Source organism: Podarcis bocagei (genome assembly GCF_964188305.1).
Source record: "Podarcis bocagei genome assembly, chromosome: 12".
NCBI lineage: Eukaryota > Metazoa > Chordata > Lepidosauria > Squamata > Lacertidae > Podarcis > Podarcis bocagei.
The window spans coordinates 24,009,318-24,033,080 of NC_138137.1; the positions used below are offsets into that span (position 1 = coordinate 24,009,318).

At 45.0% G+C, this 23,763-nt stretch overlaps 1 protein-coding gene across 1 annotated transcript in view; it reads left to right on the forward strand.

Moving 5' to 3' along the window:
- The first annotated feature begins 218 nt into the window (after nucleotides 1–218).
- The window catches only part of JAZF1 (JAZF zinc finger 1), a 132,112-nt gene continuing 108,567 nt past the window's right edge, over nucleotides 219–23,763 (forward strand). The window contains exon 1 of the mRNA XM_081164942.1: nucleotides 219–531. Within this exon, the coding sequence (XP_081021068.1) occupies nucleotides 417–531 (115 nt within the window). The 5' untranslated portion in view covers nucleotides 219–416. The remainder of the gene's footprint in view (nucleotides 532–23,763) is intronic.

A 23,763-nucleotide genomic window follows, 5' to 3' on the forward strand; every position in this document is an offset into this window, starting at 1 on the left:
TGTGCAGCGCCCCCCCCCCGCCGCTCCGGTTCCCCAGGCAGAGCCGAGGAGCCGTGTGTGGGTTGCCCGCCTCCGCCGAGCGTGGCCTGGGTCTCTGGCTCCCGCTGCGGAGTCAGGCGGCGACGGCAGGGGTTGCCCAGCTGTTCCAGTGCGGCAATGGTCCCTCCTCCCAGCTGCGCCTGCCTCATCTCCCCCCACCCAGCAGCCCGTCCCTCCCCTCCGCCGCTCCCGACGCTGCAGCCGCTGCCGCCACCTCCTCCTCGTCCCAACCCCCAGCCTCCCTCTCTCCCTCCCTCTCTCTCTCTCTCTCCCCATCTCCTCTCCTCTCTGTCCGGTTTCTCCCTTTCCCGCCGGCGGCGGCCCTGGCAGAGTAGGCACCGCAGGGCGGAGAGGGGCGAAAACCTCCATGTAACACCATGACAGGCATCGCCGCCGCCTCCTTCTTCTCCAATACCTGCCGCTTCGGGGGCTGCGGGCTGCCCTTCCCAACCCTGGCCGAGCTCATCGAGCACATCGAGGACAACCATATCGGTGAGTGAGCGAGAGGGTCGGGCTTCCCCCCCAAAAAAAACTACCCACCCCCGGCAGGCGCGTGGGCGTGGGAGGGGGGCGGCGGCGGCGGCCGGAGAGACCCCCAAGCACGCTAGAACGGCGGGTGGGCGGGAGCGGCTGGGAGTGCCGAGGGGAGAAGGAGGGAGGGGCGTCGGGTGTGTGGGGTGAAGCGTCTGGGGGACTGGCGGGCGAGGCTGCCGCCGGGGATGAATGGGAGGGCAGGGGCGGCGGGTGAGGGGCGGCAGGCACGAGGGTGGGTGTGTTGTGCGGGGAGGGGCGGCGGCGGCGGCTGCTTGGCGAGTTGGGTGCCTGAGGTACTCGGCCGCCGGGTGGCTGGCGTGGCGCGTGCAGCCCCGGGGCTGTTGCAAAGGCGCCGGAGTTTGCCTTGGCAGCCGCGGCGCGCCGAGAGACCCGGAGGGAGGAGGAGGAGGACGAGTCCAGCACGCCGCCTGCTGCTTCCGCCCCGGCTCTGGCTGTCAGGGCTGTGTGGGGAGGGAGGGAGGGAGGGAGAAGCCGCCGCTGCCGCCGCCGGCGAGGCGGCCATTCCGCTTCCTCCTCCTCCCGCTGCAGCGGCGGCGGCGGCTGCGTCCTGTCAGCGCTGTTGCTAGGTGTGGAGGCGAGGAGGAGGATGGCGCGCGCGCGCGGGCTGCTCGCTCGCTGGCTTTCTCGCCCTGCCTCTCTGGCGGGCCAACCCCGGGCCGGCCTCGCTCCCTGCACCCGAGGCGCCTCGCGGCGGAGGCGGCGCGTCACGCAGGCAGGCAGGCAGGCCGGAGGGACGGACAGGGCGTGCAGGGCCCCGGCAGCGGGGAAGGGTTGCTGGTGAAGGAGGTCAAGTGGCTGCCGCAGGGGAAGGGACGAGGTCTCCGCCGGGGGACTTGCCGGCTGGCGTGGTTGCGTCAAGGGGGCGCCGGGCGGGGAGGAGCCCCCGTCGCCCGGGCGGAGCCTCGCCTCTTTTCCCCGGCTGCTTCCACTGGGAGCCGTGCTGGGCCTCTCCGCCAAGGACCTCTCCTGGAGATCGCGCGTGGCGGCGCGGCCAGGTCAGCCTTGGGATCCGGGGCCGCCGTCACCTGTAGGATTTCGCTTCCCCTCCCTGCCTGGAGTGTCGAACAAGTGCTTTCAACAAGTCCCGCGGCAGCCGGGTCTCCCTGTGCCAAGGCTGGCTTCAGAAGGAATCAGGGAAGGACGGGACGCTGACTAGGAGGATGATAGGAGAACAAAATGCTCTTACCTTGCAAAGGGCGTTTGGGGTCTGGGCTTGCTTTCTTTCCGTTTGGTTTTGGTTTTCCAGGCCACGTTTCACACACGGCTTAAACATGATCAGTAGGAAATCTCACAGAGTGTCAGAGAGCAATCAGAGGAGAGCCAAGGAGTAAATGGCAGCAGCAGGTGAATGAAACAAGAATGTGGAAGTATGATTTTCTTGCAAGAAGGCATAAGAGCCCCAACTCCTAGGGGCAGAAGTCCCTTTGGCCCCACTAATAAAATATTTGAGGGAGTTGCCTCCCCCCAGTTGATGAGCATTGCCATTCAAATGGTGTCCATGTGCCGCATCATGTGGTTGATTATGCGGGGTGGAGCTCACCTGGTCCCCCCAATATTTCTTTCAAGTTGGCACCCCTGCAAGAAGGTTGCATTTTTTATAACCCTTGCAGATATGTAAGCGAAAGACTAGGGTTCTCAGGCTATCGTGACTATTGTCTATAGCTAATTTGCCTGCACTGGGTGATAGTAGTTGACAGTTCATTTGAGGTGGGGTAAAAACAGACCGATCAGGATACTGCCTTTGTCCTGGAGATGCATTAATCCAGACTGAGTATGCAAACCAATTTAATTTAAAAAAAATAAAAAGTGACACAAGTGCGATGATAAAGTGTTGGTAGTAAGAGAGCTGGAACTGTGAGCCTAAAAGCCCTTGCCTTTCTCTGTGTGCATATTTTGATTGTCTGGACTGTGGTGGTTGAGTAAAAATGTAACTAAGTGGCACATCATGCTGTTCTGTAATGGGAGAGGTGAACATGCTGTTCTGTTTTATGACTCCTGGAAAGTCCTAACTTGGAGTGGGGCAGGGGGAGGATGAAGTGAAAAGTCTTTAGGAAGCCATTCATTCTTGATTTTTAAAAGTACATGCCCGCTTTAAAAAAAAAAACCTTTCTAAATGTGTCACTGGCATAAGCCCGCTGGAAAGAGAAGGATGCAAGCCAGGAGAGGCATTGCTCTAAGCCAGAATGCAATCATGGAGAAGCACTATTGATTTCAGAAGATTTTCCTCTATAAGCAGTTGGGAATAGCATAAGTTTAAGGCCTACAGCAATGTGTAACATTCCCAACACAGCTATAGTAGTTATTACATGTTACATTTTGTTTCAGAGTTGGTGGTATTCACATGATATCAGGAACCAGCACCATTTGACACTTGTTAAGGCCTATGACCTGGCAGGGGGGGCTGCTAGACACTGGTAGCAGCCTACATCTCCTCCTGAAATTTCTACTGCTGCTTTTTGCCACCTCCACTGGTTTTCTTTCACTCCCTCACTCTTTTACAGTCCAGTGCATAAATGTTACACATTTAATGCAGTGATTTGGTGCGCATTCCCGGGGCAGCATAGGAGTTGCCAATAATCTAATGTGTTATATTGATGTATTGGTATTGTGAATCTGTCTGGCTGTCTATGATCCATTGTAAGGCTATATGTTTTACTATACAATAAAATTTGACTCAAAAATGGCCAGCAAGTTGAATCAGTGCCATTCATGTGGTACCCAGTGAATACTCATGCTTCCTGTATTATCAACAGAATACATTTGGGTAGGCTTATAATTATTTTCAGGCCATAGGCCCTTAAGAGAAAATCTGATTGCTTTGCTGTAGCAAAGCGAGAACTTCTTCAAAGAAAGGATGTGTCCCTCCCACAAGTCAATGACCCTGAGTTGGAGAATTCATAACTCATCTAACAATGAATTGTTGAGTTAGGAATGCAAGCATCCATCGGTTAGGGTTGTCCTTGCCAGAATATATGTTTGCTTCCCCTACCAGATTAGCAGCAAGGAGAAGCTAACTTTATTCTGACTTCAACCTCTTGCATCTCCTGCATTGCTACCATGTTTTACTTTTGAGAAGTCATCTTCTTACGCATTACAGCAGACATAGGCACACTCGGCCCTCCAGATGTTTTGGGAGTACAGCTCCCATCTTCCCTAGCTAACTGGACCAGTGGTCAGGGATGATGGGAGTTGTAGTCCCAAAACATCTGGAGGGTTGAGTTTGCCTCCAGTTCAGTTTCATGGTTCTGTTTTAAATTCCTTCTCATTAAACATGGCCACTCTATCATGGCATCCTCTCATCATGGTAGAATTCATCCACTGCTCATAATTACAACCTTAGGCTGCAGTAAAAGTAGATTTAAGCTTCTCTCAGGATTAAGTCAAAGGTTATCTTTCATGATCAATCTTCTTGTGAAAACTATGGCTTCTTGTGAAAACTATGGCTTTGCTCAGTGTAACTTGGCATCATAATGTTTGGGGAGCGAACATCTGATTGCAGCATCAGGTTCTCCTCAACATATTGTAAGCTTAGATCTGGTGCATCCTTGCCTATCAGACATGAGACTGAGAGAGAGTTCATATTAAGGCCTAACTAATGTGATGTTGTCACATCTTTTTTATGAATCACTTCCTATGAGGCACCTGAAAGTGATTCACATGCAGGGCATCACAACTATGACGCAGAGAATTGAGCAGAACTGAAGTTGGGTGAGTGTGCCAAATTTTGGCCTTACACAGGTTGCCCACTGATAATTTGAAAGACCAAAGTCTGCCCCTGCTGCCTGTCAATGGGCAGGGAGTTCCAGGGTACAGGAGTTGCCACATTAAAAAATTGGCTCATTAAAAACGTGGAACAAACATTATGTGGCACTTGTAAAAGTGCAGAATTCAGCGGCCAGGTTGCTCACTGGAGCAAGATGGTTTGAACATATTACACCGATCCTGGTCCGACTGCACTGGCTACCAGTTAGTTTCCGGGCCCAATTCAAAGTGCTTGTTTTGACCCATAAAGCCTTAAACGGCTCAGGATCGCAATACGTCAAAGACCGCCTCTTTCCATATGAACCTACCCAGACTCTGAGATCATCTTCAGAGGCTCTTCTTCATGTGCTGCCTCCTCATGAGGTCTGGAGGATGGCAACACGAGAAAGGGCCTACTCTGCAGTGGCTCCCCATCTGTGGAATGCTCTTCCCAGAGATGTTCACCTGGTGCCTTCATTATGCACCTTTAGGTACCAAGCAAAAACATTCCTTTGTAAACATGCCTTTGGTTGATTTGATTGACACCCTATTCCCTTTTAAAATGTTGTTCCTTTGGGGGGCAGGTGTTACTGGGTTGCTGTTTTTATTTTGATTATATATATATATTGTGATTTTATACGTTGATCTTGTTTTGTGAACCTCCCTGAGACCTCCAGGTATAGGGCAGTTTGTTTGTTTGTTTGTTTGTTTAATAAATGCCAATTTCATGGATCACTGTTGTTGAGTGAGCATATATGGGGTTAGTAAACTGGTCCCATGCTGTTAAGGGCTTTCCATAACAATGATAACAGCTTGAATTTGGCCTGACTATCACATTCTTGATGGATAAAAGTCCAAGGAGATGTTTTCAACTATGGAAAACCACCAGATCTTAACAACAACAACAACAACAACAATTTATTACTTATACCTTGCCCATCTTGCTGGGCGCTGGGTTTTCCGAGCCACTCTGGGTGGCTCCCAGCAGAATATGAAAAACATGATAAAACATCAAACATTAAAAACTTCCCTAAACCAGGCTGCCTTCAGATGTTTTCTAAAAGTCAGGTAGTTGTTTATTTCCTTGACATCTGATGGGAGGGTGTTCCACAGGGTGGGTGCCACTACCGAGAAGGCCCTCTGCCTGGTTCCCTGTAACCTCACTTCTCGCAGGGAGGGAACCACCAGAAGGCCCTCAGCACTGGACCTCAAGTGTCCAGGCTGAATGATGGGGGTGGAGATGCTCCTTCAGGTGTGCTGGGCTGAGGCCTTTTAGGGCTTTAAAAGTCAGCACCAACACTTTGAATTGTGCTCAGAAATGTACTGGGAGCCAATGTAGGTCTTTCAGGACCAGCATTATATGGTCTCGGCGGCCATTCTGAGTCACCAGTCTTGCTGCCGCATTCTGGATTAGTTGTCGTTTCCGGGTCACCTTCAACAGCAGCCCCACGTAGAGCACGTTGCAGTAGTCCAAGCATAACTGAACAGAGGATTTTGAGGAGTGATACTTTAGCTGGTGTGCAGGTGCAGAAGTTACCTAGAAGTAGAGAAGGCAGGCTAGAACTGGGCACATATTAAGTTTATTATGCATATAATTATAAATGAGCAGATGCTTTGGTTCTTGAAAGATTCTTGTCCTGTTTGTACAGGACTCAAAATCGCAAAAATCCTTGTATTTCTAAAGTGCTCTCTAGAACCATTAAAAAAAAATGGGGATGTTTTCTCTGGGTGAAATGGAATGCATACAGGAAAGAGAGAGAGAACCAATTTCTCTATTTTTCATCAAAATCACATGGAAAAGTTAATGTCTTCAAAAACCGGTGCAATGTATTGCAGTGGAAGAAGGATCACCACAGAAGGGAGAACTACAATACACATGGGAAGCCACATCAGGGCTTGTGTCAATTTGTCCCATATTGGCAGCGTGATGCCTAAAAGCATCTTAAGTGATTTCAACCATTTGCTTCTTCAATTATTCATTTGCCAACTAATCAGAAAAAAAATGTAGTGCCTTTCTCTGGAGAGATTTGATGCCTACTAAGGAAATCTACAACAGAGCATAGACTACTGAAAGCAACTAAGGTCTCCCAATACAACCCATGTCCATAAAGCCCTGGTACCGTGTTGACCTGTATTCATTGTAAGATGCAGGTAGGGGGAAGGAACAGGGCCGAAAATAAATGGCGTACTTTAAAACCATGATTTTATTAGATTAGGTATAAGCCAGTTATGACCCCTATGTTCAGGGCGAGTTGGCTGAATTGCATTATGCCATTATAATGATAAATTGTGGGTGGAGGAGGATTCTGCATTGTATAGATAGAAAATGGTTCAACAAACTGAAGCTTGTCATCGTAAGAGGGCTAGTCTTGAGGATGGTCCATGCCAAATTTGGGGTAGAAAGGATAAGAAACGGCTTGTTTTGAATGCTTGGTGAGAAATGCTGGCATGACGGCAGGTACTGTATATTTTTATTCCATAGGTTTTGCTGGGGTGGTTTTCCTGGGATGATTTCTCCATTTGTCCAACATTTTGGGGGAAACTGTTTGTTGTGTTAGGTCAAGGGAATCATTCTAGCACATGGGTAGGCAAACTAAGGCCCGGGGGCCGGATCCGGCCCAATTGCTTTCTAAATCCGGCCCACAGACAGTCCGGGAATCAGTGTGTTTTTACATGAGTAGAATGCGCTCTTTTATTTAAAATGCATCTCTGTGTTATTTGTGGGGCATTCATTACCCCCCCCATATAGTCTGGCCCCCCCACATGGTCTGAGGGACAGTGGACCGGCCCCCTGCTCAAAAAGTTTGCTGATCCCTGATCTAGCAAGTGCTTTTGTTGATTTTATTTAAAATGTACTTTTGTTGCCTGTGTTAGTCATAAGGGTGCTTCTGCACATGCTCAATGCACATGAGAGGTTAAGTTGTGGGCAGGTTTGGACAGAATGTTGGGTGAAGCGAGAGTGATAAAAGAGAGGGATGAATGTGTACATACATATTTATTTATTATAGGGTCACAGCTGCAGTCCCGTTGTTAGAAGTGAGTCAGCTGAATCACATTCCACAAGTCTAATGAGAAATCGGATGGGCAGTAAGTCTTACACCTTATAGCAGGGGTCCTCAACCTTTCTGAGCCAGTGGGCACTTTTGGGATTTTGAGGAACTGCTGACATGGGCTGTGTGTGTGTGTGTGTGAAGCATAATAGAAAATGGTCACCACTTCTAAAAAGACGCATGACTACCACATTGTGCAGATGTGTGTCACACTCCCTTCATCAATGCAGAGGAATGGCACCTCCTCCTGCCACTGCCATGTTTGTTAACAGAGATGAGCTCGTTGCACCTCTGTATTCAGAATGGAAGGTGGGTATCTGCTCCCTGCATCTAATGAAATGTGGCCATGCTTAAGGGGACATGCTCAGTGTTGGACAGTCTGAGACAGTGGAAACTGAGCAAGAAGAGGAAACAGTCCCTTGAGCATTTTGGATTTATGAGGGGCTATTTACTTTCACTTTTCATGAGCTAAATAGGAGGTACTGGCAAGTGAACTAGTGCTTGTGGGCACCATGTTGGCGAACCCTGGCTTGAAGTTTGGAGATGACTCATTGTGTTATTTTGAGGCAATGTTCACCCTTATATATTATTTTCACTGATTTAATTTCACATTCCACTTAAGACACTTCTTAACCCATACAGTGGTACCTCTGGTTGCAAACAAGATCTGTTCTGGAGGCCCGTTCGCAACATGAAAAGAGCACAACCCACAGCGGCGTGTCTGCGCATGCGCGGGTTGCGATTTGCCACTTCTGCGCATGCGTGTGACATCATTTTGTGCTTCTGCGCATGTGGCGAAACCCGGAAGTAACCCTTTCCGGTACTTCCAGGTTGCCGCGGGATGTAACCTGAAAGAACGTAACATGAAGCGGACATAACATGAAGTATGACTGTAGTGAACATACACACACACACACACACACACACTCAATCAATCAATCAATCAATCCGTAATACTACTCTTTTAATCATGTTGTATAACTTAACCTGAAAATATTTGTGAGAGTGATTTTGTTGTTTCTTTTTTTGAAACTGCGTGAATAATACAAGTATTGTTTGACGATCTAAGCAATTAATCAGTCTTAACAAGAGGCTAGTTCAGGTGTGGAAAATCATATAGATGAATGATTCTTTTGGTATATAAAGCCCTTAGCAGGTTGGGACCAGTTTTCTGGAAATATTGCCTTACATATATTTGCCCACTGAGATCAGCAGAACCAGAACTTCTACATGTGGCACGTGATGGTTGTTCTGGACTTGTAAGAAATCAGTCTTTTTTGCATGATAACACCTATACTGTGGAACTCCCTGCTCATTGACATTGAGCTGTATTGCTTTTTGGTTGTTTTATGTAAAACACTTGGTTTTTTTATTTTTTATTTACAATTAAGTGGTATGCAAATTCTGTTAAACAAATCATCACTTGTCCTATTGGCATATTTATGTTGGCTCAATTCCTATCGATACCAATAGCAGATACGTTGCAGTCATTGTGCACAGAGATAAATTCTTCTAGATGGTTTTCTTTGGAAGAGTTCCAAGCAGAATGAACGTCTTTTTTTCATAATGACAGGGGTCCCATTTGCAGTCAGGAGATAACTATGTACAGTACAAACAGAACTTAAGGAAAATAGTTTGAGATATAGTCTTTCTCTCTTAATGATTTCTGCAGGGTAAGTACACCTTTCTCTTCCCACTCCCGAGTTTTTTTTGTCTTTTCATTCTTGATCCACTTTTAAAAGAAATGAATTTGATTGCCTTTGTCCTTTTATATTGCTTGCAATAGTGGTCCCTTTGCTATTTTAGCTAAAGCAAAATGTCACTTTGCAAAATTTTAGTTCGAATAAATACAGTTGTTGGCTCTTTCCAATAAATAGAATCGTTGCTGTTTTGATTCCACACAGTAGAGGGCAGTGGTATGCATGATCCACATATTCCATGTATATACTCTGATCCACATACTCTGATGCATTGATACTGTGTACTAAATTTGCAGGAGCAGGTTTCCAGTCTTTGCTAACTTAATCCTTCTGAATCTTGATCAGACCAAAACAACCACCACCAATTCCTGGAACTTGTCTCTCATCTCCATTAACATCTCTGACCTTTTGCCAACAGCTCTTTTCTGTTCTCTATTGTCAGAATGTATTGTGCTTTCCGATGAAACACGGCAATCCTTTTTTCTTCTCACAATTGCCATACTAGAAATATTATTTCAGCTTTAGCTAGACCTTGAGCCATAAGCATTCTGTTTTGCAAAGGAGGTTACTTCAGCTTCAGCCCGATAAATATTTGCATGGGAGAAAGCTGTCTTGAAAACGATGGCACATGCTTCTTAATAGAAATGTGTAGGATTACACTGTTAAAAGTCCATACAGCTGTCATTACAACTATGTTATAATTAGTTTTAGTTTACCTTTTCAAGAGCCTGCGGGCAGAAAATGTGTTTGTTTAACTTAAGTTGTTTTGTAGCTCCACTTCTGTGCCTGCCAGACTTTTAGGGCAGTTAATTCTGCAAGTAGCACAATAATATAAAGGTGTATTTTAAAAGCATAATGTCTTCATTCTCTTTTTCCCTTTCCCACATTCCTGCTTGGGCTCCCACACAAATAACAAGAATACTTGTTATTTCCCTCTGCACAGAACACTTCGGAAAGCTACTGCAATTTTGCACAAGACTTTTTGCACAATTTTGCACAAGGCTCACAGGTAGATGTTCCTGCTATCTTGCTTTCCGTTCCACATATTTATTTGGTCTCGTTTCTCTACACCTGGCTTTCCGAGTAGGTATGAGGCCACTGCTTGCAATTCATACTAGAGCATTGTAGGGTGGTGCTGTGGTCTAAACCACTGAGCCTCTTGGGCTTGCTGATCAGAAGGTTGGTGGTACAAATCCCTGCAACGGGGTGAGCTCCCGTTGCTCTGTCCCAGCTCCTGCCAACCTAGCAGTTTCAGTGTCCCGTTGCACCAGAAGTGGTTTAGTCTTGCTGGCCACATGACCCAGAAAGCTGTCTGTGGACAAACACCAGCTCCCTTGACCTGAAAGCAGAGGTGAGCACAGCACCCCATAGTCGAATTTGACTGGACTTAACCATCCAGGGGTCCTTTACCTTTTACCTTTACTAGAGCATGCATGTAGCTGGGGGTGCAGGGGAGACAGATCCCCCCCATCAAGTAAAGAAATAAAAATACTTAACTAACTGACCAATTGCATCACAGATAACTTGACTCTCCCCCCCCATAAAACCTGCCCCCCACCCCTAAAATGAATCCTGGCTATGCCTTGATGTATCTCCATTGATTCTAGCTGCTTCTTCTTCTTTTGTCCTTGCAATGTTGGGATGAGGTTATTAGGATTTCTCAAAAGTTTATGGAATTGCACATGTGCACATGCCTGAATGTTTTAGACTTTGTGTGCTAGCCTCTCCCAACCTAGAATTCTTATTGCAGAGTTGGAGAGGGCCTGGTAGCCCATCTGGTCCTACAACGTCCCCAACAGATGGTCATCATATCTTTGCTTAAAGGCATCCAGCAAGGGAGAGCTCAACTTCCCTTGCATAAATGGCTCCATTCAGTGCTTTTTTCTAGAAAAATAGGTGCTGGTCTCACCATGAAGTTGTTACAGTAAGTGCCACGCTTTTTAACAACAACAAAAAGAGGTGCCTGTTAAGTTGTGGGTGAACATATCAGTCGACACAACGATTCTTCAAACAGCTCTTGTTTATTCAGAGGCCAGAACAGAACTGAGCTGAAGGGCTCAGTCAGCCTGCTTATATAGAGCTCCAGTACAACGTAACTGTAACAATTTTCTAAAACTATCCAATCACTGAACGTCACTTTCGATCCCTTATTTGCATAACTATCTACAGTATCCCCCTGCTGGCCCAGGGTGAGAACTTCAGTACATAACAGTGCCGGTACTATGTACCCCCTGAAAAAAAGCACTGGTTCCATCGTTGAATCACTTTTACTGCTAATAAGCTTCTCCTTGTGCTCAACGAAAGGCAAAACTCATGTAAATTAAGCCCATTAGATCTAGTCCTGCCCTTTTGTGCATCAAAAAGCAAGTATTTTCCTTCTGTGTGATAGCTCTTCCAGTGCTTGAAGAGTAGCATTATACCCTCCCAGCTCCTCACTCTTCTCTTCTCCAGGCTATGCAAACCCAGGTCCTTCAAACTTTTCTGATAGGACTTGTTTTCCTTACCCTTGACCACCTTCCATTTTGCTTCCCTGAACCTATTGTCATTTGATTTGTTTTTCATAGAATCATAGAATTGTAGAGTTGCATCACTAGATTTTTACAGTACTTACGTGTGGTACCTGGAACTGCTCCAGAAGTGGCCTGACTAGTGTTAGAGATTTGCTGATTTAATCTCAGGGCTTTGTGGCTGCTCTATCCGTCTACGCAACACTTCATCCATCCTCTGCCTGCTGCACATAATAATACTGTTTCCTCACAACTTCCGCATTTCTACCCTGAGGTTATTGGGCCTGCACAAATCAGGGGTCGTAACCTCACTCTTCCCTTTAAGTGAATCCAGTGTTAGCCCACACATTTTGGAAGACCCTAAGTCCCAATACCAAGATGTGCTTCATAAATGTTACTTTATCCTTCTCCTTCCACACTGCTTGGTTTGCTCCCTGCATTTGGCTCTTATCAGCCTCTATGAGACTCCCAGATACACTTGTTTTTCACTCCAGGTCTAGCCAAAATTCTTTTCAATTGCTATTAAGAAGCAAAATAAAAATAATAAAATGTCCAGTAGCTCCTTAGAGACCAGCTAAGTTTGTTCTGGTTATAAGCTTTCGTGCGCATGCACACTTCTTCAGATACACTGAAACAGAAGTCACCAGACCCTTATATATAGTGGGAGGCAAGGTGCTTTTTCCTGTAGGACTAATTGAAGTCATCAACAGGTTTACCATACCCATTGAGTCAATCACCCGTCTCCTACTACCTTTCTGAGAAAAACCCCACCCCATCCTCCCACTATATATAAGGGTCTGGTGCTTCTGTTTCAGTGTACTGTATCTGAAGAAGGGTGCATGCACACGAAAGCTTATAACCAGAACAAATTTAGCTGGTCTCTAAGGTGCTACTGGACAATTTATTTATTTATTTCAACTGCGTCAGACCAACCGGCTGACTACCTGTATTAGGAAGCAGTTCTTCAGACTAGTCCCCCCGACCCTGCCTGCTTTGCATCTGTGTCTTGTAATGTTGTATAATGGGACGCGGGTGGCGCTGTGGTCTAAACCACTGAGCTGCTTGGGCTTGCCAATCAGAAGGTCGGCGGTTCAGATTCTTGTGGCGAAGTGAGCTCCCATTGCTCTGTCCCAGCTTCTGTCAACCTAGCAGTTCGAAAGCATGCCAGTGCAAGTAGATAAATAGGTATAGGAAGGTAAGCGGCGTTTCTGTGTGCTCTGGTTTCCGTCATGGTGTCCTGTTGTGCCAGAAGTGGTTTAATCATGCTGGCCACATGACCTGGAAAGTTGTCTGTGGACAAACGTTGGCTCCCTCAGCCTGAAAGCGAGATGAGTGCCACAACCGCATAGTCGCCTTTAACCATCCAGGGGTCCTTTACCTTTTTACCATTATAATGTCTGTCCTCTTCCTATAACCCTTTGCTGTTACAAAATGTGACTTCAGAGATTCAGATATATTCTTAACTCAGAGGCCTTTTGCCATAATGATGCAGTGCCAATTTTTGCACATTCTTGACTATCTAAATGACATTTCCTCTGAATATCAGCTCAGAAGTCATAATATTTCCTTTTGCTGTAGAAATGTGGGCTTCCCACACTCTCTGTTTAGCCACTGTAGATGTGGTAAGAGAGGCATAGGAGCAGGAAACCACATCTGAATTGCTACATTTGGCAGGTCTCTGTGGGGCACTCTGTTGCCAGAAACATCATTGCTTCTTCCTGCTATCACTGTAATAGGTTAGAGGGATTTTAAAACAGGATTAAACTTTCTCTAGCAAGAGTTTGAATAAGTTTGTTAAGATCAATGTTGAGGGTTTTCCCCCTCTCCTCTAATCTTGGGGAATCTCCATAGATTTCCTTACTAAACTGAGAAACAACCTTGTTTCATTGTTGTTGAATAATCTGTCACTTTTAGGATTTATTGCTAATTGTTCAGATTTTAGTGGAATCACTTGTCTACTTTTTAACTGGACCAGCCTGCCAGATACTTCCTTTAATGGTTAGTTAGCTTCGCCATCTTAGTTCCTGTTTATATTTGAATTATCGTATGTTCTAAATGTGAGTGCCATATTCTGTGAGAATGACCATTATTCTCTCCATCCATATTTTGATCTAGAGATTAATCTGAGGGCACTCAGTTCAGTGTGGTGTAGTGGTTAAGAGAACCGGGTTCACGTCTCCGCCTCTCCACATGCAGCTGCTGGGTGACCTTGGGCTAGTCACACTTCTTTAAAGTCTCTCAGCCCCACTCACCTGTTGTGGGGGAGAAAGGGAAAGGAGAACGTTAGCCGCTTTGAGACTCCTTCAGGTAGTGATAAAGCGGGATATCAAATCCAAACTCTTCTTCTTCTTCTTCTCCTCCTCCTCCTCCTCCTCCTCCTCCTCCTTTCTCAGTGAAGCTAAGCAGGGCTCAGCTGGATGGCAGACCTTCTAGGAGTCCCATTTAAGCCTTTCTTGGCTTTCTGAAAAAAAGAGGCTAATACAACTGAAATATATATGTGAGTGCTTGAAATAATAGCTGTTTTGGAGCTCTTCTTACAGAATGCTGAAACAGCAGCTTAAAACAGACAGCCACATGAGGAGCCATAATAATTTCAGCCCTGGATAACTGAACCTTCATTGACTGATACACAATTTATTTCATTGCTGAATTGTGTGCTTTAAGTATATGGTGAAAACTCTCAGTGTAAGATTGCAAACTCAGCATGTTAAGGAGCAATTCTGATTTTGTAAACATGTAATAAAAGATATAGTAAATATAATAACATGCAATGCACGCACATGCAAATCTGTTTGAACAGCGTCATTCAGTTACTGACATTGTAATTCACCACAGGTGAAACCTAAGGGTTCCTTGAGCTTGTTGACTTCTTTCAATCTGTTTCACTTCTCCTTTGAAAACTGCCTAGTATCATACGCCTACCGCTTAAACAATAAGCAGAATGTTTTAAAAATAGAAACAGGACAGGTTTAAAATAGACTCATCTTTACAACCAGTATTGGGGGGGGGGGGGAGTCTGATGCCCGAAATTGAACATTAAGCATGTTTAACGTATATTTTTTTCTTACAGTATAAATATCTCAAAAAGCTTTTCCAATGACCCAAAGCAGCTTAATATAAGTTACTTTATACAGTCAGGCGATTGGCTCTAGCTCACTAAAGTCTACACTAACAGCAGAGCTTGTGCAGAGTTTCAGAGAGAAATCTTTCCCAGCCATACCTGAGATGTTGTGGTTTGAACTTTTCCACTGACCTATGGCTTTCCCCCGCTCCATTTATTTTGATTAAATGGGGGAACCATATTTAAGAATTTATATTAGCACTGAGCTGAATGTTCTCATATTGGAACGTATGACTCACATTTTGGGTGGGTGGGTGAAATGGAGGACAACCCCCAGGAAATTTTGGAAGGAGTAAGTCGACGTAAGGGGGGGGGGCATTTATGGTCCACCTCTGAAACTCCTCCTTGTAGCTGCACTTGGTAGTCCATGTTTGTCTTCTCCCCAGAGCCCTTGGGTACAACAGTATGTGTTAATGGAACCTTCCTCTAGTTGGGACTTCAGAGGAAAAAATGTCAGCCCCCCAGAAGCCCCCTGTGGAGAAATGCTATTGTGTTTAGCAGTAGTTGTTTGACCACAGGTTCTTTCTGAAAAGTGGAGAAGATGAACGATGGCTTTTCATATTTGTAGGTGGGGCCTGGCTCAGGTAAACACATTTGGATCGGTTTGGGAAGCAACAGACTCCGAATGGCTGTTGACTGTCAGTTGGGAAAGTCAGTTGATGCGGTGAGGTGTGGGGCAAAGAGTTGAAGAAACTGAGGTAAAAGTGGGCAGCTGAGGCCTGAATATGAAGTTATCAATTTCCAGTGTGTTAAGAAGGCTTCACACGTGAAAAATTAGAAGAAGGGAGCTGGTGGATGTGTTAGACTTAGAGATTTGCCTTGGGTAAAGGTCTTAACAGAAGAACCATACCAGGGATTATTTTTCATCCGGAACTTGCCGGAACTCAGTTCCGGCTCCTCTCAGGTAGGCACCATTGCCATCCCAAGAGAATGAGGGAGATGTTCATGGTGAGTTCTGGCACCTCTTTTTGTAGAAAAATAGCACTGAACCTTACACAAGCAACTTTTAAAAAACCGGCTAAACTGCCCCATGAGCCAAAAAGTACAACCAAAGGAGCTCAGTGGGTTCAGAGGCAGATTGTCCCCAGTAGCTGGACTGGGTTGTGAGTGAATTTGGCTGGTGGTGAAACTTTAGGGAATTTGGCCTCCTGTAAAAGCTGTTTAGAGGCTGGTGTTGGCAACTGTGCCTCAAATCAGCAAATAAATTATTTGCTGAAAGAATGAGTTTTTTTGGCCATAGAGGTGGAACCTATTTAATATTGCACGTAACTTACTGAAAAACTGTTACCTGCCTTTGGAATGATGCTTCACTTAGGTAGCTTCTTGGAAAATATTCCATGACACAATTTCTCATCCTATAGAAATTTCATTTTCTTTCCATACTGAACCTCAGCCGTGAAGTCTGGCAGCTGCTGCTTTTCAGCGATTGGGAAGCGAAATACTTTAAACTGCCAAAATATGTGGGCAGGTGAGGTGAGCCATAATATTTAGCTTTCTGGCTCGTTTGTTTGTTTGTTTATAAAACTACTTTATAAGCTAAGGAACACAATTTAATGAAGGTTAGCTACTTTAAAGCTAATTTTAAAAAAATGTTTAGGGGTACTCTCATTTTGACTCAAGAAAACCACTATTTTATAGTTCAAATCGGGAAAATAAATACAGTAAATACAATGAAACTGACCAATAACTATGCTAGATTCCAACTCCTACTTCACACATTAAACGCTCGCTTCTGTCTTGAGACTCGGGAAACACCGTGACAGGAAATGAGGCTGCCAGTAGGGGTAGCAGTGGAACTGACGATTCACCGTGCTAGAGAAGAAGCTAAAAAAATTAATCGTTTTTTAATTTCTTCTCCCATTAGATTCACAAAATGTTTACCCCTGCATCCCCCCAGACAAAAAGCACTGATTGTAGGCCATTATCACAAAATGTAATCCACCTTGAGTGTTGGGGCAGTTATTTCATTAGCCTTTTTTTGTTGTTGTTGTTAAACAATTGGAAATCAGAAGCTATTTCTGATCTACTGAAAAATCGCCCAGAGATAAAACAGTAGATCCTGATCTACCGTATTTTTCGTCCTATAGGGCGCACCGGCCCATAGGACGCACCTCGGGGTTTTTTGGGGGGGGAAATGAATAAAAAAAATTATTTACCCCCGCCCTGGCTGCCGCCCCAAGCCTTGCACTCACCTGCCCGAAGCACGGGGTACCCTCCGGAGGGCTCCCCGTGCTTTGGGTGACAGGCTGCCGCCCCAAGCCTCGCGCACCGGGCGGGACCTCCTGCCGGGCGCGCAAGGCTTGCAGACACTCGCCCGAAGCACGGGGAGCCCTCCGGAGGGCTCCCCGTGCTTCGGGCGACAGGCTGCTGCTCCAAGCTTCGCGCACCCGGCAGGACCTCCTGCCGGGCGTGCGAGGCATGCAGACACTCGTCCAAAGCACGGGAAGCCCTCCGGAGGGCTCCCCGTGCTTCGGGCGACAGGCTGCCGCTCCAAGCCTCGCGCACCCGGCGGGACCTCCTGCCGGGCGCGCGAGGCTTGCAGACACTTGCGGGGGCTGCAGGCTGCTGCCCGCAAGCCTTGTGAGCCCACGGGAACTCCCACCGGGCTTGCAAGGCTTGCGGATAGCTTCCTGAAGCCTGGAGAGTGAGAGGGGTCGGTGCGTACCGATGCCTCTCGCTCTCCGGGCTTCAGCGAAAGCCTGCATTCGCCCCATAGGACGCACCCAGATTTCCCCTTCATTTTTGGAGGGGAAAAAGTGCGTCCTATGGGGCAAAAAATACGGTACCTTTCTCTGGCTTCCAAACCATCACATTTTCTACTATCGGTAGGGTGGGGGTGGGGATAATGTTTTCTGCAATCTGAAAAAAAGCAAAGCAAAGCAAAGCAAAAGCAGTCCGGACAAAACACAGGAGAGAAATGATAATGCTGAGTGCTGTGTAGACCCCCGATAAAGAGTGAACAAAGTGTGACAATTCCAGAATGAACACCTAGTTTGGAAACATTTTAAACTTTGTATGCTTAACTTTGTGTGGATGGTACAATAACTAAATATACAGATATGAAGATTTAATTTTTTTTGTATAAACAGAATATAGTTCAAAATTATATTCTCTTTGATTAACTAGCCAGGCTATGGGCTGAGTCACACCTCCACAGTCGCACTGAATCACTGTCTCAAGGTTATTATACTGTTACTTTCATCACAAGCAATATACAGTGGTACCTTGGTTCTGAAAGAGCTTGGTACGCAAACAACTTGGAACTCAAACACTGCAAACCCGAAAGTAAGTGTTCCAGTTTGCGAACTTTTTTTTGGAAGCTGAACATGCTCCGTTTTGAGTGTCACACTTCTGTTTTGGGTGTTACGCTGAGGTCTGTCTGTTTTTGCCATTTATTTTGCGTTTTTGTTTTTGCAGCTCTTTTTTGTTTTGTTTTTGGGACTGTGTGGAACCCAGTTCAGCTACTGGTTGATTGATTGATTGATTATGTGACTGCAGTAAATTATTGCTTTCATTTTATGGATCAATGGTCTCGTTAGATAGTAAAATTCATGTTAAATTGCTGTTTTAGGGGGTTTTTTAAAAAAAGTCTGGAACAGATGAATCCATTTTGCATTACTTTCTATGGGAAAGCGTGCCTTGGTTTTGGAACGTTTTGGTTTTGGAACGGACTTCTGGAACGGATTAAGTTTGAGAACCAAGGTACCACTCTAGTTGGAAATGGTCCTTGAAACCTTCATGGCAGCACTTCAGGCCTCAACATGTAAACTTATTTCGATTCAATGAGGAGTTGCTTGTCTTTTGTTTGTTACTTTCTTGAAAAGGTGATTTGGGTGGAGCAGCATTTTCCTTGGTTGAACGCTGAAAAGTTTTAGAAGGCTCATATGGCTTGATGCCTTGAATTTCATTCAGTTGCTCCTGGAGCTGTGCCCAGAGTGGGGCTGCGCACATCAGAGTTGGAATGAATTAGGGCTACACAGTCCCATTGACGTTGTACTTGCATCAGATAGCTTGGCAACACAAAGGAAGGGATTGGAGTTAAATTACGTAGACGGAGCCCGTTTTGCATGCCGGTTAACCAAACAGGCATGAATATGACATGTGGAAGAGGCCTTTGAAGAGTTTTTGGAAGTTTCCTGTAGGCTAGTACAGCAGGCTGCAAAGCTTCAGGGACCTTCTGTCAGCATCGCCCTAGAGCCAGTGCGCCAACTGGACTCATGTACCTCAACCCCGACTGGGCTAGGCGAGCTGGGTAGCACCGCCAGAGACCTCCTTTCTCACAGGAACAGGTCACAGTGCTGTGGACTCACAGCTTAGAGCTGAGAGCACCGGATTCACTGTCTCAATAATACAGTCGTTGCGCAGCAGAGTTTTGCAGAGTCTTGCAGAGTATAAACCACTCGGAGAGCAGCTCTGTAGAATATCTTCCTTTTATTCTATAACTACAACTATGATACAAAGCTATATACAGAGCTGAATATTCTAAGCATAAATCAATGCTACACTGAGAGTCTGCAGCTGCTCTTAGCAGCAGTCTTATCTCTAGGATCTCTAACACTCTCACTCTCTCCGATACACTGACTGACTGACTCTCTCTCTCACACACAGATATGTTGCTGGGCAGAATAAGTAGATAGGCAGGACACGCCTCCTCTTCTCTGTGGAGTCAGCAGAGACCATCAGGAGATCATCAGGAGATTCTTGGGTATGGGAGGGGTGAAATCTCCTCACCTTCCTCGGACAAACTTTGGTTACAGCTTCTGCTTAATTGCGACAGAGCTAAACCATGAGCATGGGTTCAGATTACACACTAAGCTGGGGGGGACAGGGACTGAATCCTTCTCCCCTGCATCCCCGCAGACCAGGTTTGACAGCGTCTCCACCTCCATCGTTCAGCCTGGACACTGAGGTCCAGCGCAGAGGGCCTTCTGGCGGTTCCCTCGCTACGAGAAGCCAAGTTATAGGGAACCAGGCAGAGGGCCTTCTCGGTAGTGGCACCCGCCCTGTGGAACGCCCTCCCACCAGATGTCAAAGAGAAAAATAGCTACCAAACTTTTAGAAGACATCTGAAGGCAGCCCTGTTTAGGGAAGCTTTTAATGTTTAATAGTTACAGAAGAAGTGTGCTTGCACACGAAAGCTCATACCAAGAACTAACTTAGTTGGTCTTTAAGGTGCTACTGGAAGGAATTTTTTTATAATGTTTAATAGGTTATTGTATTTTAGTGTTCTGTTGGAAGCCGCCCAGAGTGGCTGGGGAAACCCAGCCAGATGGGTGGGGTATAAATAATAATAATATATTATTATTATTGTTATTGTTATTGTTGTTGTTGTTGTTGTTGTTGTTGTTGTTGTTATTGTTATTATTATTATTATTATTATTATTATTATTATTATTATTATTATTATTGCTTGGGGGAAAGCCCTGGAGAGGAGGAAACATGGAGAACTGTGGGAAGGCAGGAGCTTTCAGTCTTGGCAACTACAGTGGTACCTCGAGTTACAAACACCTCAGGTTAAAAATGCTTCAGGTTACAAACTCCGCTAACCTGGAGGAGTTACCTCGAGTTGAGAACTTTGCCCCAGGATGAGAACAGAAATCGTGTGCTGACGGTGCAGTGGCAGCAAGAGACCCCCGTTTGCAAAAGCACGCCTCTAGTTAAGAACAGTTTCAGGTTAAGAACGGACCTCCGGAACGAATTAAGTTCGTAGCTAGAGATACCACTGTAATTCATAGGGCAAGGCTTACTGAGGATAGCAGCTGTGCTTATTAGGCCTGACACTAAGCCAAGTCTGTGGATATCATGTTTTGCTAATAAAGAGTTAACTCCAACTTGGAACAGTGTGAATTACTGCCATCTGGCTCTTTGACAATAGCAATCGAAAAGGCCTGGGGGGAGCAAAGTGGCTGCAAGCACCTTTCTGTAAGTTGGCATATTGGCAAAAGGTATTGCTAAGCTATGGTTTGGCTTACCATGTTGTGCGAACCAGTTTGTTATTAAAAGTAGAGTAAATTCAGCACCTTCTTGACAAAGTAAAACCATTTAGATTTCTGAAGGAATCAGTTTCTTCTCTTTTTTTGCAAATATTGGTGCATTGTTTTTGTTGCAGTGTTCAAGAAAGTACATATGAGAATGACTTTACAGTTTGCATTTGCTCTTGTCTGGTAGTAGTCTTCAATACGGTAGCTCAAGACATGCAAATTATGCTAATCAGCAGATTTTCATATCAACATTGTCAACATTTACATTTAATTTACCCATAAAATTTGCATCTCAAGGGGGCTACTATAATCAGTATTTGAGGGATAGCACAGTGAAATTTACATCTGATTGACTAGAATCTTAAGTTCAGCTGTTGCTAGGAAACCAGCTGATGTTCCATATTTTGGTTTTACAATTATCTACCATCTTTTTATTTAATAGGTCGCTTGCCAGTCCCCCCTGTAAACCATGATAAATAAATATATCTTTCTAGATTTATTTAGAAATGTATCTTTCGAAATAAATATATCTTTCTAGATTTGTGCTTTCTCTGCTGTCAAGGCAGATTTGAAGCAAAGAAAAAACGAAGAAAATTATGTTTGTATATTAATTCTCTGGGGCTGCATTATTAAGACATACACTGATAATGAATTTGAACATAATCGTTAGAGCAACTTACTTGCATCTGCTGTTTTATCTTTAGAATTATGATTTGTTAAAAATCTAACTTTTGGCAACATAATTGCACATTCACTGTTTAGTGACTAATATTTGGATTATCAGTCTCCATTCAGAGGGTCTATCAGCAGCTGCTTTAGCATTCAGCTGAATACTACTTTTTGCTGACTATTCAGGCCACTGGTTCTATCTTATTTTCCTCTCATCTTACATTATAATTAGATTCATAATTGCATTTGATTCATACAAATGTGAAAAGGAAATATTCTGATATTTTTAATATCTTATGATGGTCGTGTGTTGATTTGAACTTTTTACAGAATTACACAGCTTGCCAGTTTTCGGAGATCATCTGGCAAAAATGCTAATTAAAGAGAGTAATGGCTCCAGTTTACAAGAGATGCAGTGCGTTTTGAAGTCCATTATTCCTGTGGCTGCATATAAATGTAGCAATTTCCTCAAACTAGTTAAATTATCCTTAAAGTGCATGGTAACATTGTAAGTGAAACGTCTTCTATTCATTTCACATGTGTCACTTAAAGTGCTTTCAAGCACCACTTCTGCAGAAACAAAATTTTAGATGTTTTATTTTGAGTGTTTTTCTTGATTGGCCATGCGTGAAGCAGAATTTGCAACCACATTTCACTATTCCTGTGTTCTTGCATCACCTGTTGTCACGATCCCTGCATTTGGGTGCAGATCAACAGTGCCCTCTAGAGCATCTCTGATCAGACCTCTCTGGAAATCTGCAGCAGGGAGATATCCTGTCTTTTATTCCCCAACAAATATCTTCAAATTAATTCCTCTTTTTCAGTACCACATCTAGTACGACCCACCCAGCGCTTTTAACATGTAAGTGCAGAGTCATTAAGGAGGTGGTTCTAGCCTCTAAATAAACTTCTAACTGGCTTTCTAGATTAATGACAGATATTGTGGGCATCTCAGTATTGGGCAATTGGTATAGCTCAGTCAGTAGAGCATGAGACTCTCAATCTCAGGGTTGTGGGCTCGAGTCCCACATTGAAATATTCCTGCATCGCAGGGGGTTGGACTAGATGATCCTCGTGGTCCCTTCCAACTCTACAATTCTATGATTCTGTGGAAACAACAATCTATCATAAAGAGGCTAGCTTAAACTGGTTTCCCAGATTCCTTTAAACGTGTGAGACTTTATTTCCTGTTGTTATTGTTTAGTTGTTTAGTCGTGTCTGACTCTTCGTGACCCCATGGACCAGAGCACGCCAGGCACTCCTGTCTTCCACTGCCTCCCGCAGTTTGGTCAAACTCATGCTGGTGGCTTCGAGAACACTGTCCAACCATCTCGTCCTCTGCCGTCCCCTTCTCCTTGTGCCCTCCATATTTCCCAACATCAGGGTGTTTTCCAGGGAGTCTTCTCTTCTCATGATGTGGCCAAAGTCTTGGAGCCTCAGCTTCAGTATCTGTCCTTCCAGTGAGCACTCAGGGCTGATTTCCTTAAGAATGGATAGGTTTGATCTTCTTGCAGTCCATGGGACTCTCAAGAGTCTCCTCCAGCACCATAATTCAAAAGCATCAATTCTTCGGCGATCAGCCTTCTTTATGGTCCAGCTCTCACTTCCATACATCACTACTGGGAAAACCATAGCTTTAACTATACGCACCTTTGTTGGCAAGGTGATGTCTCTGCTTTTTAAGATGCTGTCTAGGTTTGTCATTGCTTTTCTCCCAAGAAGCAGGCGTCTTTTAATTACGTGACTGCTGTCACCATCTGCAGTGATCATGGACCCCAAGAAAGTAAAATCTCTCACTGCCTTTATTTCCTAGTAACATCTAATAACCTAAATGATATCGAGCATCAGAAGAACTTGGCCACAATAAGGAAATTTTGCCCATGGCATGACTATTTTCCACCTTCCCTTTTTGACTCTCTGGCACCCTATCTGCATAACCTAGCAATTCTAAAATATAGACATGCTTTTCTCTTTCAAGATTGAATGTATTGCCCTCGGCTGTACTTGAGGGACGATTCCAACAGATTCCACATGAAAAACGCTTATGTTCCTGTGGAGATGGCAGTACTGAATCGGTGGCGGATGCCCTCCTGGCTTGCACTCTTTATAAAGACTTGCGGAATGAGGTTATCACCCCTCTTTTATTGTCCATTCCGGGTCGCCCAACCACTGCCACAGTGTCCTTTCTCTTGGCAGATTAAGATGAGCAGGTGACAGCAAAGGTTGCAGGGTTTTTAGCTGGGGCAATCAGAATAAGATCCACTATTTGACTATTGATTTAAAACCCTAAAATGTATTTTATATAATTGATTTTTAAATTTTATTCTTTGTATATCATATTGTTTTTTCATTGCTATGGCTGATGGCTGACACAAATAAAGATTCGTTCGTTCATTCATT